General features: G+C 39.0%; 1 protein-coding gene across 2 annotated transcripts in view; it reads left to right on the forward strand.

The window, feature by feature from the left end:
• Positions 1 to 15,798, forward strand: part of ZFR (zinc finger RNA binding protein) — a 57,717-nt gene that overhangs the window by 35,874 nt on the left and 6,045 nt on the right. The window contains exons 14-17 of one of the 2 annotated variants that reach the window (XM_083354796.1): positions 5,016 to 5,166; positions 8,226 to 8,367; positions 12,585 to 12,682; positions 13,517 to 13,612. In XM_083354796.1, the coding sequence (XP_083210922.1) occupies positions 5,016 to 5,166; positions 8,226 to 8,367; positions 12,585 to 12,682; positions 13,517 to 13,612 (487 nt within the window). The remainder of the gene's footprint in view (positions 1 to 5,015; positions 5,167 to 8,225; positions 8,368 to 12,584; positions 12,683 to 13,516; positions 13,613 to 15,798) is intronic. The other variant, XR_014491466.1, reaches the window with a different exon arrangement.

The raw sequence follows: 15,798 nt of genomic DNA on the forward strand, positions 1-15,798 counted from the left end.
AGAGACGCCTTGGCTTCGTGCAACTCTCTCTGGAGTAACCGTCACAGCGGCTCCATCGTGTCTCCAAGGTGCAAAGCTCCTCCTCCCCAATGCCTTCCTCGGGAGCCCTCGGGGCTTTTGAGAAACTCTTTCCCGCTGCCTCGGCATCAGATTCCGCCGCCGCCGCCTCAGCTGTGGACGGCCAAAGGCCCAGCCTAATCAGCCGCCAGTCCCCAGAGACCCGAGAGCTGGCACATACGGGTCTGCCACACGGAAAGCAGGGAACAGGGTAGTTAAATATGGCTCTTCCCTGCCGCGTTCTCAGGTTACCTTGGCGCCCCACCATCGCCACGGCGGAGAGAGAGAGAGAGAGAATTGCGCGCGAGCGAGCCCGAGCTAGAGTTCCAACCAAGGGGGCGGAGAAAGAAAAACTCTCGGAGCGTTTCTTTCGTAAATACGCGCGCAGGCACACACTCGCCCAGCCGCGCACTTCGCCCAGCTTCTCGCGGGGAGTTTGCAAGCCCTTCGTTTCTCTTCAGGGCCGTCAGAAGGGCGAGCAAGTCTCTGCCCTGCCCTGCCCTGCCCTGCCGTGGGGGTGGGGAGCCAAGCGCGCTTGACGTTCCTGGAAACAAGAAGGGCCTGCGGAGACTGACACCAACCCGAGTGCCCAAGCGGGTCTTCTCAGCGTCAGGCAAAGTAGCTCACATGCAAAACAAGCCCGGCAGAGGAGCCAGAGCGGCTCCGTTGCTGGGGGGGCGTCTCGGCCGGGGCCTTGCAGGATCCGGGCGGGCGTCTTTGCTCGCCGCTCCGGCTCCTCTGCCGGGCTTGTTTCACATGTGATTCCGGGCCAGGTGCTGCTGAGGGCGAGCAGAGGCGCCCGGGCCGGATCCTGCAAGACCCCGGCCGAGACACGACCCCAGCAGCGTCAGGCAAAGTAGCTCACATGCAAAACAAGCCCGGCAGAGGAGCCGGAGCAGCTCCGCTGCTGGGGACGCGTCTCGGCCGGGCCTTGCAGGATCTGGGCCGGGCGCCTCTGCTCGCCGCTCCGGCTCCTCTGCCAGGCTTGTTTCGCATGTGATTCCGGGCCAGGCGCTGCTGAGGGTGAGCAGAGGCGCCTGGGCCAGATCCTGCAAGGCCCCGGCCGAGACACGACCCCAGCAGCGTCAGGCAAAGTAGCTCGGCCGCGCACAAGTCCTCGGGAAGTTCTTTTTTTTGTTCACTGGAGTATAAGCCGAAGTGGATTTTTCAGCCCAAAAAGTGGGCTGAAAAATTCGGCTTATACTCAAGTATATACGGTAGGTGTTGTTTCATACAACATAGAGTTAAACTATGGAATTTACTGCCATACAATGTAATAAAATCCAACAATTCAAATAATTTTAAAAGGGAGTTGTGGCTCACATGGGGCTAAATTTCATCAGCATGCTATCTGGAAACAAAAATACTGAATAATATTTTTAAGCATTGATTGATTGAAAGCAAGCAATAATTGACATCTTTATGATGATAGCAATTTAATAATAATAATAATAATAAACCTTTATTGTCAAAGTACATGTGTACATTGAGATTAGCTGAGCCTCCCCCCCGTGCTCTCTCCCCCCAACACACAGTGACAACAAACCCTCCATCCCACCACAATATGTGAACCAACTACACCACACACCGGCCTCCCAAGTCAATTCTGCATAAAATTATGTCCCATTTAAAAGCCTAACAGCCCACGGATAAAAGCTATTTTTCAGCCTGTTGGTACGGCTGGCTATATTCCTATATCTCCTACCGGATGGTAGGAGAGTAAAGAGATACCGTCCAGGGTGTGAGTCATCCCTGAGAATCTTCCTCACTCTTCCAAGGCAACGAGCCCTGGCGATGTCATCCAGTGGTGTCAGGGAACAGCCCACAATGTCTTGTGCTGTGCTCACTACCCTCTGTAATACTTTCCTATCCGCGGCTGTCAGACCGGCATACCAAAACACAATACCATGCAAGAGGACGCTCTCTATAGTAGACCGGTAAAAGAGGGTCATTAGCTGTTGTTCTACCCTGTTCTTCCGCAAGACCCTAAGAAAGTGAAGCCTCTGTTGGGCCTTTCTAGCCACCTGAGTTGTGTTAACTTTCCAGGTCATATCTTCACAGAGGTAGACTCCCAGAAATTTAAAGGAGGAAACTCTCTCTACACAGTTCTCTCCGATGTGAAGTGGGGCAGGTTCCTCCTTTTTTCTCCGGAAGTCTAACACCATCTCTTTCGTCTTGCCGATGTTTAGGTGCAAGTTGTTGTTACTACACCATATGGATAGTTTTTGTACCTCCGCCCTATATGCTGTCTCATCCCCACCTTTAATAAGACCCACCACAGTTGTATCATCTGCGAACTTGATTATCGCAGTGGATGGGTCAGATGATACACAATCATAAGTGTATAAAGAGTACAGGTAGGGGCTAAGCACACAGCCCTGTGGCGTGCCGGTGCAAAGCTTCAGGGGGTGGACAAAGCAGAGCCGACCCTCACTGTTTGTAACCGATCCCTAAGAAAGTCTTGAATCCAATCGCAGATGGCGGGGGAGAATTTCAAGTCAGTCAGCTTCTCGATGAGAATGCTCGGCAAAATGGTGTTGAAAGCCGAGCTGTAGTCAACAAAAAGCATCCTGACGTAACTTCCAGGCTTCTCGAGATGACTTGCTACAGAGTGTAAAGCAGTAGCTATGGCATCGTCTGTCGACCTATTTCCCCTGTAGGCAAATTGATGTTTATCAAAATCCAGTGGGAGGCATGTCCTAAGATGTTGGAGAACCAATCTTTCGAAGCATTTCATGACTACAGACGTTAATGCAATAGGTCTGTAGTCATTCAGGCACTCAACTGCAGTTTTCTTGGGGACTGGGACAATGGTAGCTGCTTTCAAGCAGGATGGTACACATGCTGTTTGCAAGGAAATGTTAAAAATCCTTGTCAGGACCCCTGCTAATTGATCGGCACAATTCCTGACCACTATCCCCAGCACCCCATCTGGGCCTGCGGCTTTGCTGGGATTCACAGCCTTCAATACAGCTCTCACTTGGTCTTCACACAGGGTGAGTGGCTGAGAGTCAGAAGGCCGGCCAGCAAAGGCTACGGGGTCTGGTCTTTTAACCTCATAGTGGGCGAAGAAGATATTCAGCTCCTCAGCCAACGAGGCATCGGTGTTTGCCATGCTCCTCGTGCTGCCCTTATAGTTGGTTAAGTGCTGCAGTCCCTGCCATACCTGCCTCGGATCGTTGTTCGCTAAATGGTTCTCCACCTTTTGTTTGTATTGTTGTTTTGCCATCCTAATGCCTCTTCTGAGATTTGCCCTGGCCTCTCTGTATCTGTCCCTGCCCCCCGCCTTAAAGGCAGAATCCCGGGCTCTCAGGAGTGTTCGTATCTCTGCAGTCATCCAGGGTTTACAGTTCCCGTAAACTCTAATGCACTTATCCGTTGTTACACTATCAGTTCATGTTCTAATATAAGAGAGTACGGCATCTGTATATGAATTTAGATCTTGTTCTTCAAATATACTCCAGTCAGTGGTTTCAAAGCAGTCCTGCAACTGACTGAGAGCACCCACTGGCCAGGTTCTGACCCTTTTTGTGACTGCTTGAGTCCTTTTCCTGAGAGGAACATACTTTGGGCACAACAGGAGTGAAAGATGGTCAGATGTACCCAGGTGGGGAAGAGGGAAAGCTCTGTATGCCTGTTTCAGATTGGAATACACGTGGTCCAAAGTGTTCTTCCCTCTGGTGGAAACTTGCACATACTGTACAAACTTAGGGAGAACTGTCTTCAGACAAGCTTGATTGAAGTCCCCAGCCACGACAAGAGCGCCCTCTGGGTGAGTTTGCTGGTGATGACGTCATACAGTTTAGAAAGTGCCATGTTGACATTGGCATCAGGTGGAACATAAACAGCTATAATAATTACCACAGTAATTTCTCTAGGCAGATAGAAAGGCCTACATATAACAGTCATCAGTTCCACATCTGGGGAGCAATACGTGTGTACCAATCTGCTGTTAACACACCATTCACAGTGTATGTACACACACAGTCCTCCTCCTTTACCCTTCCCGAAGCGTTTATCTCTGTCAGAGCAGTGAAAAACTCGGCCTATCAACTCCACAGCTTCATTCGGTATCTCTGAATGTAGCCAGATCTCCGTGACAACGATCACACAGCATTCCTGGAGAGGCCTGCTTTCTGCTAACTGCAGCTGTAATTCGTCAATTTTATGGACGAGGGATCTGGCATTGCTCAGAAAAAGGCTCGGCAATGTTGGTCTAAAAGGCTGCCTTCGAAGTCGAGTCAGAATCCCAGCCCTGCAGCCACGTTTTTGTTTTCGCTGCTTTCTCTTTCGCTTACGTCGTCTCCTCCCCAGCCCGAAGACAATCCATGGAGATCCTGGAAGCCTCGCTATGCAGTTCGGTATGTTTTGTGACTGCTGAAAATCACTAGTAATTTCAGATTGCCTTGCAAGCCTGATGTTTAACAGCTCTATAAGATGGATTAACACAATAGATTACATTTTAGAATTATTTTGAAACACTAAATTGTATTTATCTTTTCAAACGTCCTATTTCTTGACAAAATATATTGTATTTGCTCTGTTACATATGATTCTGAACGATATCTTCTGTTTTAAGAAAAAATACACATGGGAGCAAAAATGTGAGTGTTATTTTGTCTATAGTGCCTTATATTTAGATTTCTTAGATGTATCAGACACACTATTCCTGAAGACAGAAGTTTTACTTTAAAGTTATTTTTAATGCATTCAGTAATTGGTGTCTTTCTGTTTTATCCCTACCCACATATCTTAATTTTGCTCACTATTTTCTGTCATCCAGTTTTAGAATAAGGATCTTAACATATCACATAATATGATGCAAAAAACGTTGCTTACTCTGATCAAGAATATGATACATACTGGACTTTTATTGCTGTATGAATACTTTCTTAGACTAGAATGACAATGAAAATCAGTCACACTTTGCTTCTAATGGAAGTTTAATTTTTTTACAGAGCTTTGAAAGGAGTCCTACGAGTAGGAGTATTGGCTAAAGGTTTGCTTCTTCGGGGGGACCGAAATGTCAACCTTGTCTTACTCTGTGCTGAGAAACCAACTAAAACTTTATTGAGTCGCATTGCTGAAAGTCTACCCAAACAACTTGCCGTATGTATGGTGTTAACTTTAGTTTGCAGTTTTATAAAGATTAAAAATTCTGATAGTAAATGAAATCCCTTTCATTTATTTTAAAGCAGGTAAATTAATTGTGAGCTAATTTTCAAATAGAAGCAAAACAGAGGCTATGTCCAGCAAAATCTGTAGTATTTGGATTAGAAGGTATGAATAACCCAAAGTTCTAGAATGTGTCAACTGGAAATTGTTTTTCAACATATACTTTGGGAAAGATCTTTAGTCTTGAAATGATCATCTTTCCACTATACTATAAATATATAGAGTCTTAAGAAGATCAATAGCCACTAATTTTTCCTCTCCTTTTTTTCCATCTTCCCATCTCCAGTGGTACATTCAACATTCCATAGATTGTGGAAAAAGATTTTTTTCTTTGTTATTTATAATTTAACATCCATAAGTATTTTATTTTGAAGTAGTGCTATTTGTTTATAAGATTATAAGTACCCAAGTTGAGTATTAAAGGGAATTAGTTACTTCATGTTTTATCAACAATTATATAATATATTGAATGTTTCAGTATATATATTTGAAGCAGATGCATGATAAACTTTTAAATGAATTTAAAATACGAGTTTGTGTTTCTGCTGTAAAATTGGAGGAGGCCAAGATAAAAAAGCAAAATACCATATGGATTATTTATATTCCAATTAATTAATATTTTTTTCTTTGAAGATAGGAAGCAAGAGTTCTCTCTATAGGGAATCATATGGAGCTCATTTTTATTCTGGTAGATAATTACATTTGGAATGGATTGACTTTATTACATTAAACAGATGTTAGAACAAATTGGGAAAGTATGATAATAAGCAAACATTATGAAAAGCAGGAAATTTTTAACAATTGAAGGCATGTATTACAGTGTCAGGGTTTCTAGTCAAGGTAGAGGTAGTCCTTGCTAACTGAACATTTGTTAAAACATGATTGTGATGATGTTGACAAGTGGTATTTAATGAGTGGTCCCCAAAGCTATGGCCGTCATACCACACCTATGATCACATGATTGCCGTGGTGGCACAGTGTTTAGAATGCAGTATTGCAGCTAACTCTGCCAACTGCCAGCAGTTCAATTCTCATCAGCTCAAAGTTGTCTCTGCCTGTCATCCTTCCAAAGTCGGTAAAATGAGGACCCAGTAGGCTGACTCTGTAAACTGCTTAGAGCTGTAAAGCACTTTGAAGCAGAATATATGTCTTAAGGATATTGCTATTGCGATTTGGGTGCTTGGTAATCAGCCACATTTACAAAGATTGCAGCATCCCACTGCCGCGTTGTCATTATTTGCAGATTTTCATTTCAGCTTCCCACAAGGAAAGTCAATAGGGAAGCTGGCAGGGAAGATTGCAAGTTGCTCGGGCAAATCTCCCCCACCCAGCAGCAGCCATCTCTGGGGCCTGAAATCACTTGCATATGCTGCTGCAACCACATGCGCATGCAGCAGCAGTTGTGTGTCTGGTCCTGAAAATTCTCACATGCACCACTTGTTTCCTGTTGGCGTACTTGGGACTTGGTTATTGGAAGCTGACAGGAAGTTGCAAGGAGGTACTTGCTTAAGGACCATCAATTTTCACTTAATGATGGTAATGGGGACTGCCAGGATTGCAGTTACTAAGCAATGCAGTCACGTGATATCGTGCTTCACCTACTGCATATGAAAATTGTAGTCCTAATTACTGTCATTAAGTGAAGACTACTTATATATATATTTTATAAGACGCAAATATATTATTGAATCTCTCAGTTATTCTGAGCAGAACAGTTTGGCAATGTTTATTTCTAAAGGCTTGGTAGTTAGATAATTGCTGTCAGCTAAGGAATGCTGGCTGGCAGGACCTAGGAGGACTTTTTCTGCTGCCCATGTAGAAATATCATTCTACATGAGATTAGATTAGTTGGCCTTTTGCAAGGTCCAAAAAACTTGGGTTTTGTGCTCTGGCCTGGAACCTCGGAAGCGTGATGGAATTCATCTCTTGACTTTCTTGATGGTTATTTTGTGAAGCTCAGCTGCCATGTGTTTTTATTTTATATTATGTGTTCTGTTTGTTTTTATCTATTTTGTTATCTACCTAGTCACTTATGTGAGGTGGGTGGCTATATAAATCGAATAAATAAATAAAATATGTCAGAGATTGTTGGGTGCCTGGAAAAGGAATGGAGAAGAGAATCAATGCAAACAATCACGAAATAACAGGCAAGACAATTAACAGCTTATGTTGTAAATAGCAGTTTAGCCCAAGGTGGAAAGGAAGCTGAGAAACATTTTAGATCATTTAAAGAGATTCTCCTGTGATAAAGTGGGAAATACTCGTTGGAGTTTTCAAGATTATAATATTATCCCCAGACTAGCATAAAAATACAGTAGCTTACTGAAATCTGTATAATTCTTTCTTCCTTGATCTTGCCCAGTTGTATGGGCTTGACTATAGTATATGTATAAATGGATGAAAATAGAGGGAACATTGCAGTCAAATACAACAGACTATCCTCTTCCAGCTGGATGCTCTCCAAGTATTTTCTGATTTCAACTCCTGAATATACCAACTGAAGGGTCCTGGGTTAGGGTACTGTTTTGTACATCGCAGGAACTTGGATCCTATACAAAACTTATTCAAGTCAGTGAATTCTAGTGCACTTGAAGCCAAAGAACAGTCTCTGTGTATGGGGGGGTGGGGTGGGGTTATTATTTATTAAACACATTTATATGGCTGCCCAACTCACACATGGTGACTCTGGGTGGCTTACAAAATTAACTACTAACTATTGTATCTACAGTATAAAAACCAACAAACCTTTCCAACTACCCAATGTGAGAATGTATGTATGTTATATATAATACAATACAATACAGCTTACTTCCCTAAGCACTGAATTTTCCAGCTGTTCATTGTGTTTGTTTTTATCATGCTAGATTATTATTTATAAGACTACCCCATTCAAAATCAAGGGAGGAAAACAAAAATAAAAGAATACAATATATAGCTGTAAAACAGTACTTCTCTAATTGATGAAAAAGTTTTAATGTTTTTCCTTCCTATAGGTAATCAGCCCTGAGAAATATGAAATAAAATGTGCTGTACAAGAAGCAGCAATCATTTTGAATTCATGCGTGGAACCAAAAATGCAAGTGACAATAACTTTGACATCCCCAGTGATTCGGGAAGAGAACATGAGGGACGGAGGTTCGAAATCTGTTAAAAGATGTTCTATTTTAATTAAGAATTCATGCTGTTCTAAGATTGCATTAAGTCCTGGAAGGCAACATGCTGGCATGTGATACACATTCAATTCAGTTATGAGCAACTTTTGCAAGAGTGTATTTTTTTAAAAATACTTTCATTCTTATGTTATTTAATGTAACTAACAACCTCAGATTTCTGGAAAAGGTTATTTATTTATTTTTAATTTCACTGGAAAAATCTTCAGAAAAATAAATATTTTATTGCAAGCATTACAAGCCCATCGTGAAGAAATGTTCTTCTGTAAAAAGAAATTGCATTAGGAAATTATATTGTGTCTCTGATTGTAGATCAGTCTTGCTATCTAATATATGGGTTGCTGTATTGATGTCTAATTGCTTAGTTTATTTTTAATTTAAAAACAATTATGACTTTGCTTGGAGCAAGGTGTGTATTTTTTTCCAGTTTTTTGAGGTTGACTTTTGATCCTAGAGTGTCATTTATGGAGCTCCCGATGTTGATCAGAGTATTTTAACTGAACAGTACACATGCAGTGTGTTTATAGTATAAAGAGGTACCTGAGATCAGTTAAAGTAGATACTGGAGCTTTGAAAAGCAGTATGGATTTATAATCTCTGCAGTCCTACTGTGCCAGCAACGTTGCTTTAGGGTCACTTCCTATGAAAGCTACAGATGTTTAAAGCCAGCAAGCATGATAATTTAATGTCTGCAATGTGTTGGCTCTATATTGGGTCAGATAAAGTGAACTTTATTTTCTTTTTCTTACATCTGCAAAATAATTATTTTCACAGTTATATTTTCTAGGAATATATAAAACATAAAAAAACAGTTGCATTGTTGGTGGTGTTAAAATTCTTGATAGGGGCCAGAGATAGGTTGCATACATGCAGCCATAGAATGAATTCATAGCATTAGGCTTTTAAAAAGTATAATTTAAGAAAACTTTTATGTGAAGGCTTCTTTGAAAAAAAAATGGCTGAACATTCGCTGAACATTTTAATTGAATGCTTTATATGCAGTGAGAAAAAAGCGTTGCCTAATTGCCATGATTTGAATTTTTCATAGTTATATGCAAATGTAATCATACGTGGCATATAAAGATTACCATCCAAAATATTGTTTATGAAAATAACACCATTTTTTTGTTTTTTCACTAGAGCATTTGAATTCTGCACACATTGCTCTGTCGTAAAAGAAAACAAAGCTCTATTTTTATCTGATCCAGATTTGAATTACAGTTGCTATTCTAAGTTTAATTCACTTGCTAAAGTATTACCTTGAAGAAAGCAAAGCTTTTATTTTGAATAATTTCCTCAAGACACTGAGCAGCTTTAAACAAATATGCAAAAAAAGTTTGAAATGTCTAAATGATGATACTTACATGCAGATTTGCAATAAACAAGACTCTGTAATGATTGTTGCTTATTTGTTGCAAAATTTTACTCCAGCTAATGCTCGGTGTCTTAAAAAGGTTGATGGAATTTAGCTGGCTTTGGGAGTTGAATTCAGGTGACAAGGAAGGCTTTGTTGGAAGAGTCCAATATTTACTTTAATGTATTCTTGTTTGCTAAATGACATCTTTAATTCTGTGTGATCCTATTCAGTTACAAACTGAAGGGGGAGATGAAAGAAAGAGAAGGTAACACAAAACTGTTAACTATATAGGAATTTTGCTTTGCAGTTTTGTGCATTCAACAGTAAATTTTAACTGAATTTGTTCTGGATATAATACTAAAAATGCTCGAAACTGCTGTGGAATGCGTTTCTTCAGCAAAATATTTCTGTTTTTATGTTTGTTTTTTATCTGTAGCTTTGTTAGTCCCCATCCAAAGCCTTCTAGCAAAGACAATTGAATCCTGTCAGGGATTGCTACCAAGACATCGGAAGGATTTTTGACCAAGGTTTTTAAAGCTTAGTGTCACACCTGCCATATTTGAACAATGAGGGGTGTTTGGTTGCATAGTCCTAGCATTTACTGTTACTTTTGTGTTGGTTTTTTTTCTTTTCCTTCTTGTCCTTGTCTTTCTCTCTGGAATTACGCAGTGTTCACACTAGTGTTGAAATAGTTATCTGGGTAATACTTAATTCATATCTGGAATTGAAAGAGCATGACCAACCTGTTAACATCTTAATAATGAAATAGTGTGGACACAGCATGTCTTACTGAAGATTAACCCCTTATATGCAGAATATAGAAAAGCAATCGCCTTCAAAATGATGGCTAATGTTTAATTAATTAAGGACTAGAGTTTAAGGGGTTAATCCATTTGGAATCTTAAAACAGATGCAAAAATCCACATATAGGAAAACTGCTTTCATGGATATCCAGCCTAGATGTCTTCCCAATTTCTGTAGCTGCTTTGGCATCTTCTGATAACTCCCAAGTTTGAGAGTTGATTTATGGATGGATATTATTTATCTTACACTGAGGTCAATGACAAGCTGTTAACTAATTTTAATAGAGCTGAATCATATATCTTCTCTTGCTCATTAATCATATATAGTTAATAAACTTTATTTGTACTTATTTACATAAAGTGTTTTGAAATGCTAGTGTTCATTTTTAAATTCATTATTCATTTAAGAATAATTATTTAAGACTTCGCAATAAAGTAACGAAGTCATAAATACAAGCTGTATTAAATAGAATATGCCTATATTGACAATATTCATTGCTATAAACCTTAAAAATACCTTACCAAATAATAATGACTTTGGCCTCAGTTGATTGTTTTATCTTTAAATTTCTTTTGCCTTTCACAGCATCTATCATCTTAATCCTTTCCTTCACTTGCTTTTAAAGCTCTGATTAAGGATATCAATCTTCACTCATAGGGATAGCCAGTAAATGACAGAATATAAGCCCCATATAAGCCCCATGGGAAAATATTCATGAGGATATCCACAAACACATCGTTCTCTATAAAATTGAAATATTCTGTACCTAGATCATATATGACATAATTTCAAGCTTGACATTTCCTCTTGATCTGTTTCTCTTCATATCTTCATTGATGATGACTGTCAAGCCTGATCTGTTAATTCCTTGACTTTACATTCTTTCTTGGTGTGTTTTTTGAGTGTTTGATTTGCTGTTACTAGTATGTTTGCTTGCATTAGGTTACATTTTAATGTTCAGTTGTGTCTTGTGGCACATTAAATGTTTATTGTAACAGCAAGCTCACTTTGGAAAAATAAAAGCTGTCTCTGTCGTAGTTTCAAAATCACAGTTACTTAAAATTGATATAAAATTATATCTGCCACATGTTTAGACACAATTGGCAAAATCATGTTAAGATTTTGAATAGATATAGTGTTTTTCTTTCTATAGAACTTTTGGTCTTCATGGTTTCTGGTTTTTCCCACTTTTTCTTAAATCTTTCTAGTTTTCTCTTGATATCTTTCTAGATGAAATTGGGATGGATATATATGGCATACACTTTCATACTATAAGATCAAATCAGAGTAAGACATGAAAATGTACAGATGCTCCTGGCTTAAATGTTTGTACAGTACTTCACATTTCTTTCAACTCCATAAAATTAAATAACCTTGATTGTTCTATAAGTACACTTTGTCCTTACATTAATATGAGGTATTTTAGTACCTTCAGAGTACTTAAGAATTTCACTTTTAACTGGGACTATGTTTTAAGATAGCATGTGGTCATTTTAAGTTGTCTCAACAAACACAGGGCACAATTCACTGGGAAGGTTTCCTGCACAAGTTTCATTAAAATGAATGGGAAGTCTGTACAAATGCCCATTCAGTTCAGTGAAGCCTGCACTGGAGAATTTCCAGATCGATTTTGCTCACAGTTTGTTGTAACTTTTACTTCATTCAAGTGGATTTTTGTGTTCCTTCTGTCTTGTGTTTCCTGTGCTGGTGCACTGTGTCCAACCATTCTTCCTTCAACATGTTAATTTTAGGGGGAAATCATTTTCCCAATAGATGTCCTTCACAAGTAGATGAGTGTAAAAAGATAAGATTGAGAGCTAACATTTTGTTACGCTCCTTTATTTTTCATTTTGGACTAAACGATACACAGTTTAAGGAATATTGCCGATGATAAATACATTGGAGACAGGGATTTCAAAATAAATGGCATGTGTGACATGGAAGCTATTTTAAGGAACTGTCTTGCTCACCTGGTCAAACACCCATTCCTCACTGCATTTTGCCAATTCAATCCATTTTAGATGTAACTTCGGGTATGGTGAAAGACCCACCGGACGTCTTGGACAGGCAAAAATGCCTTGACGCTCTGGCTGCTCTACGCCACGCTAAGTGGTTCCAGGTTCGGAACATCATTTTACTTTCTTCTTGTAGCCTTATGAGAGAGAGAGTAGTTAAGTTGTTCAGTTGGATGTTAAACTACATCAAAAGGGGGGGGGGAGAAATCCAGGTTACCCATAGTGAATATATGTACACCTATATAAAATTAAATGGCTAGATGGGAAAAATTCATCTTTGAAGATTTGTACAGAAGAACTGTTTGTTCAGTTCTTGCCAATTTGATGTCAACTTGTTTTTCTGACCAGCTAGCGAGGTTGAACATTTGGCTCGCTCTGGGGGAATTGTATGTTTGGTAACTGTTAATGTATTCCATAAGGCTGCAGAGTAACTTTGCTTTAAATAACAGAATGTGTGTTTAAAGCTTTGTGTTTTAGATGTAAGACTTTTACTTTATTTTTTTAAGCTCATTAAGTGTAGGGAATGAAAGGTGAGAAACTATTTGGTTGTGTGACTTTGCACTTCAGCAAAGGCACAAGCAAGAAACCAAACAGATTCCCACAGCCTTTCATTCTCTTTACTTGTTATCTTTTTTACTTTTTGTATTTCTATTATAGGAAGGTAATTGTATTTGCTGTTACAAATAAATCTTAGGTCAAAGTGTGCAGGAATTCAAGGCATATTAGACTTGCAGTATAACCTGTGCACCTTGACTTGTTAATCTACTAACCATGGCCTAAAATGCTTCTGTAAATGGCAGCTCCTGGAATGTCTCCAAGTGACTTATTTATTTTCTGTGTTTGAACTTCCATTGAACAGTGGCATTTTAGCTTTTCTAAGAGGCCTCTTTTTCTATTGGTGCTGGGATTGATTAACTTGATTTTGTATTGCTCTCAAGGCTAGAGCTAACGGTCTGCAGTCCTGTGTCATTATCATACGTATTCTTCGTGATCTCTGTCAGCGAGTGCCCACTTGGTCTGACTTTCCAAGTTGGGTAAGTAGTATTTCAAAACTATGAACATATTGTCACAAGTTATGTATCATATTTGCATTGGTATATTTCCTTTCAGGGGCATTAGTCAGTTTCTCAGTCTTCATTGATTTCTTTCAGAAGTCTTTACTTTTTATGTTCATTATATACATGACTCTTTATACACATATAAAATCCTATTGCTATTTAACAGACATTCAACTCTAACAGAGGCACAGCTTTCCTCATAAGGGTATTAAAGTGAAGATTTATTATCTATTATGATAACACCCCTGATAACATACATAGATCAGGATGATCATGGATGACTAAAATGAAATATTTTAGAGAATAAAATGTAGAGTAAAAGATTTCTAATAATAGGAAACTTCTCAATAAAGATCAGATAAAGCAACATATGAGTGATAAATTACCATGGGTCTTGTGGTATCAAGTCAAATCTCTTTTGAGCAATAGAAATATTACACCTTCAGTAACAGTAATTTCAAGAATTTAATATTTCACTATTTAGAACAACCAAAAGCAACAATCTCAAACAATTGCAATTAGAAATAGGAGAACCATCATATGGCTTAAAGGAAGCTTGGGATACTGATTTTAGTAATCATACAAGAGATGATTTGGTAGATATTGTGGCAGTTGGGTGGATTCACTTCAGCTTCAGTATAAGAACTGCAAGATTATAAGTCACTGGCATTTGACTTCCATTAGATTAGCGCATATGTATCAAAATATTCTTCCAAATATTGGAAAGATCATAAAAAGGGATATTTCTGATTTGTGGTGGTGGTCATGTGATAAAGCTACATCCTTTTGATGTAAGATTTTGTGGAAATAGCATCATTAAAATCTGCTCCCTAGAGTTAGGTTTACTGCATTTATTTACAGGATTAAACCTTAAGCTTAAAAATAAAGAATTTGTCTACTTAATTTGGATGGATTTTATAATTTACCTCAGTAGCAATACCCTGTAATATAGTATAGTATTACATATATGGTAAATTTGTAATATGTGGTTTGTCTATTTGCAGTGTAGGTTCTTTTTTATTATCTTCTATTTTTTTTCTTCTGTATCTTGTATATCTTGGATTAAGTACCTGATACTATTTATTATTCATAGTTCAGTAAAAACAAATACAAAACCTATCTGTTACATCACAGCAAAATGAATTTCTAAATAAGCAAAAGCTCATTCATTCAATATTTTTAACATCTATTTATTACAAGCTGTGTATTTTAGATGGTAATACTGGGAAATGTAAGGGAAAGGTAGAATTATGAAAACAAAAATAATATGTAATCTTTCTCCATACTGACATAAATATGACCATGTAATTGGTTACAGGGAAATGTAAGGGAAAGGTAGAATTATTAAAACAAAAATAATATGTAATCTTTCTCCATGCTGACATAAATATGACTATGTAATTGGTTACAGGAAAGTGAAAGTTTTCTTTGTGGTAGACTTTGAAACTGTGAGAGCTGTCGGCAGATGCTGGGGCAGGGGAGGAGTGCAGGGATGCTGTGGGCAGGCATGGGCAGGTGAAAAATCAGAGGGAGCAACTTCCAACTTCCTATCGGCTTTCCCATTGACTTTGCTTGTGGGAAGTCAACAGGAAATGTTGGAAATCTGCAATCGTGTGACAATGGTCCACTGCGACATCATAATTGTGAGCCAGGCACCAGTATCCCAGATCATGATCACAGGAATGCTGCAATAATTAGAGCTTTAAGTCTCCCTCGTTCAACACTGTTGTAACTTTGAATGGTCACTGGACGATTGATTGTAACTCAAGGGTTACCTGTATTTCAATTTGTAAAATGTCTTCCACGTGGTTGTTTCCCAAGAAGATCCTTTTTTTTTTTTTGGTAGCAGTTGCCTTATCCAAGAGGATTTTGTGACTATTAGTTCCATTCAGTTAGAGAACACAAATTGGTTTTCCAGAGGGATGCTATAATTCTATGGCCCAGGCTCTACTCCTCTCAGTAGTTAACTCTCTTCTGAAAAAACATGAATATCTATCTGGCTTGTGCCATAAGACTTATTCATAAAGGACCCAGCAAGCCTTGCAGTCTAGATTTGTTTCCTTTCTTCAGCATTACCTTTTTGGTGATGTAACACGTATGATGCACAAGACCTTCTTATAAGATGCATTGTACAGTACATTCTACAAGGAAGACCGCGGTTT

Source organism: Vipera ursinii (genome assembly GCF_947247035.1).
Source record: "Vipera ursinii genome assembly, chromosome: 2".
NCBI classification, from domain to species: Eukaryota; Metazoa; Chordata; class Lepidosauria; order Squamata; family Viperidae; genus Vipera; species Vipera ursinii.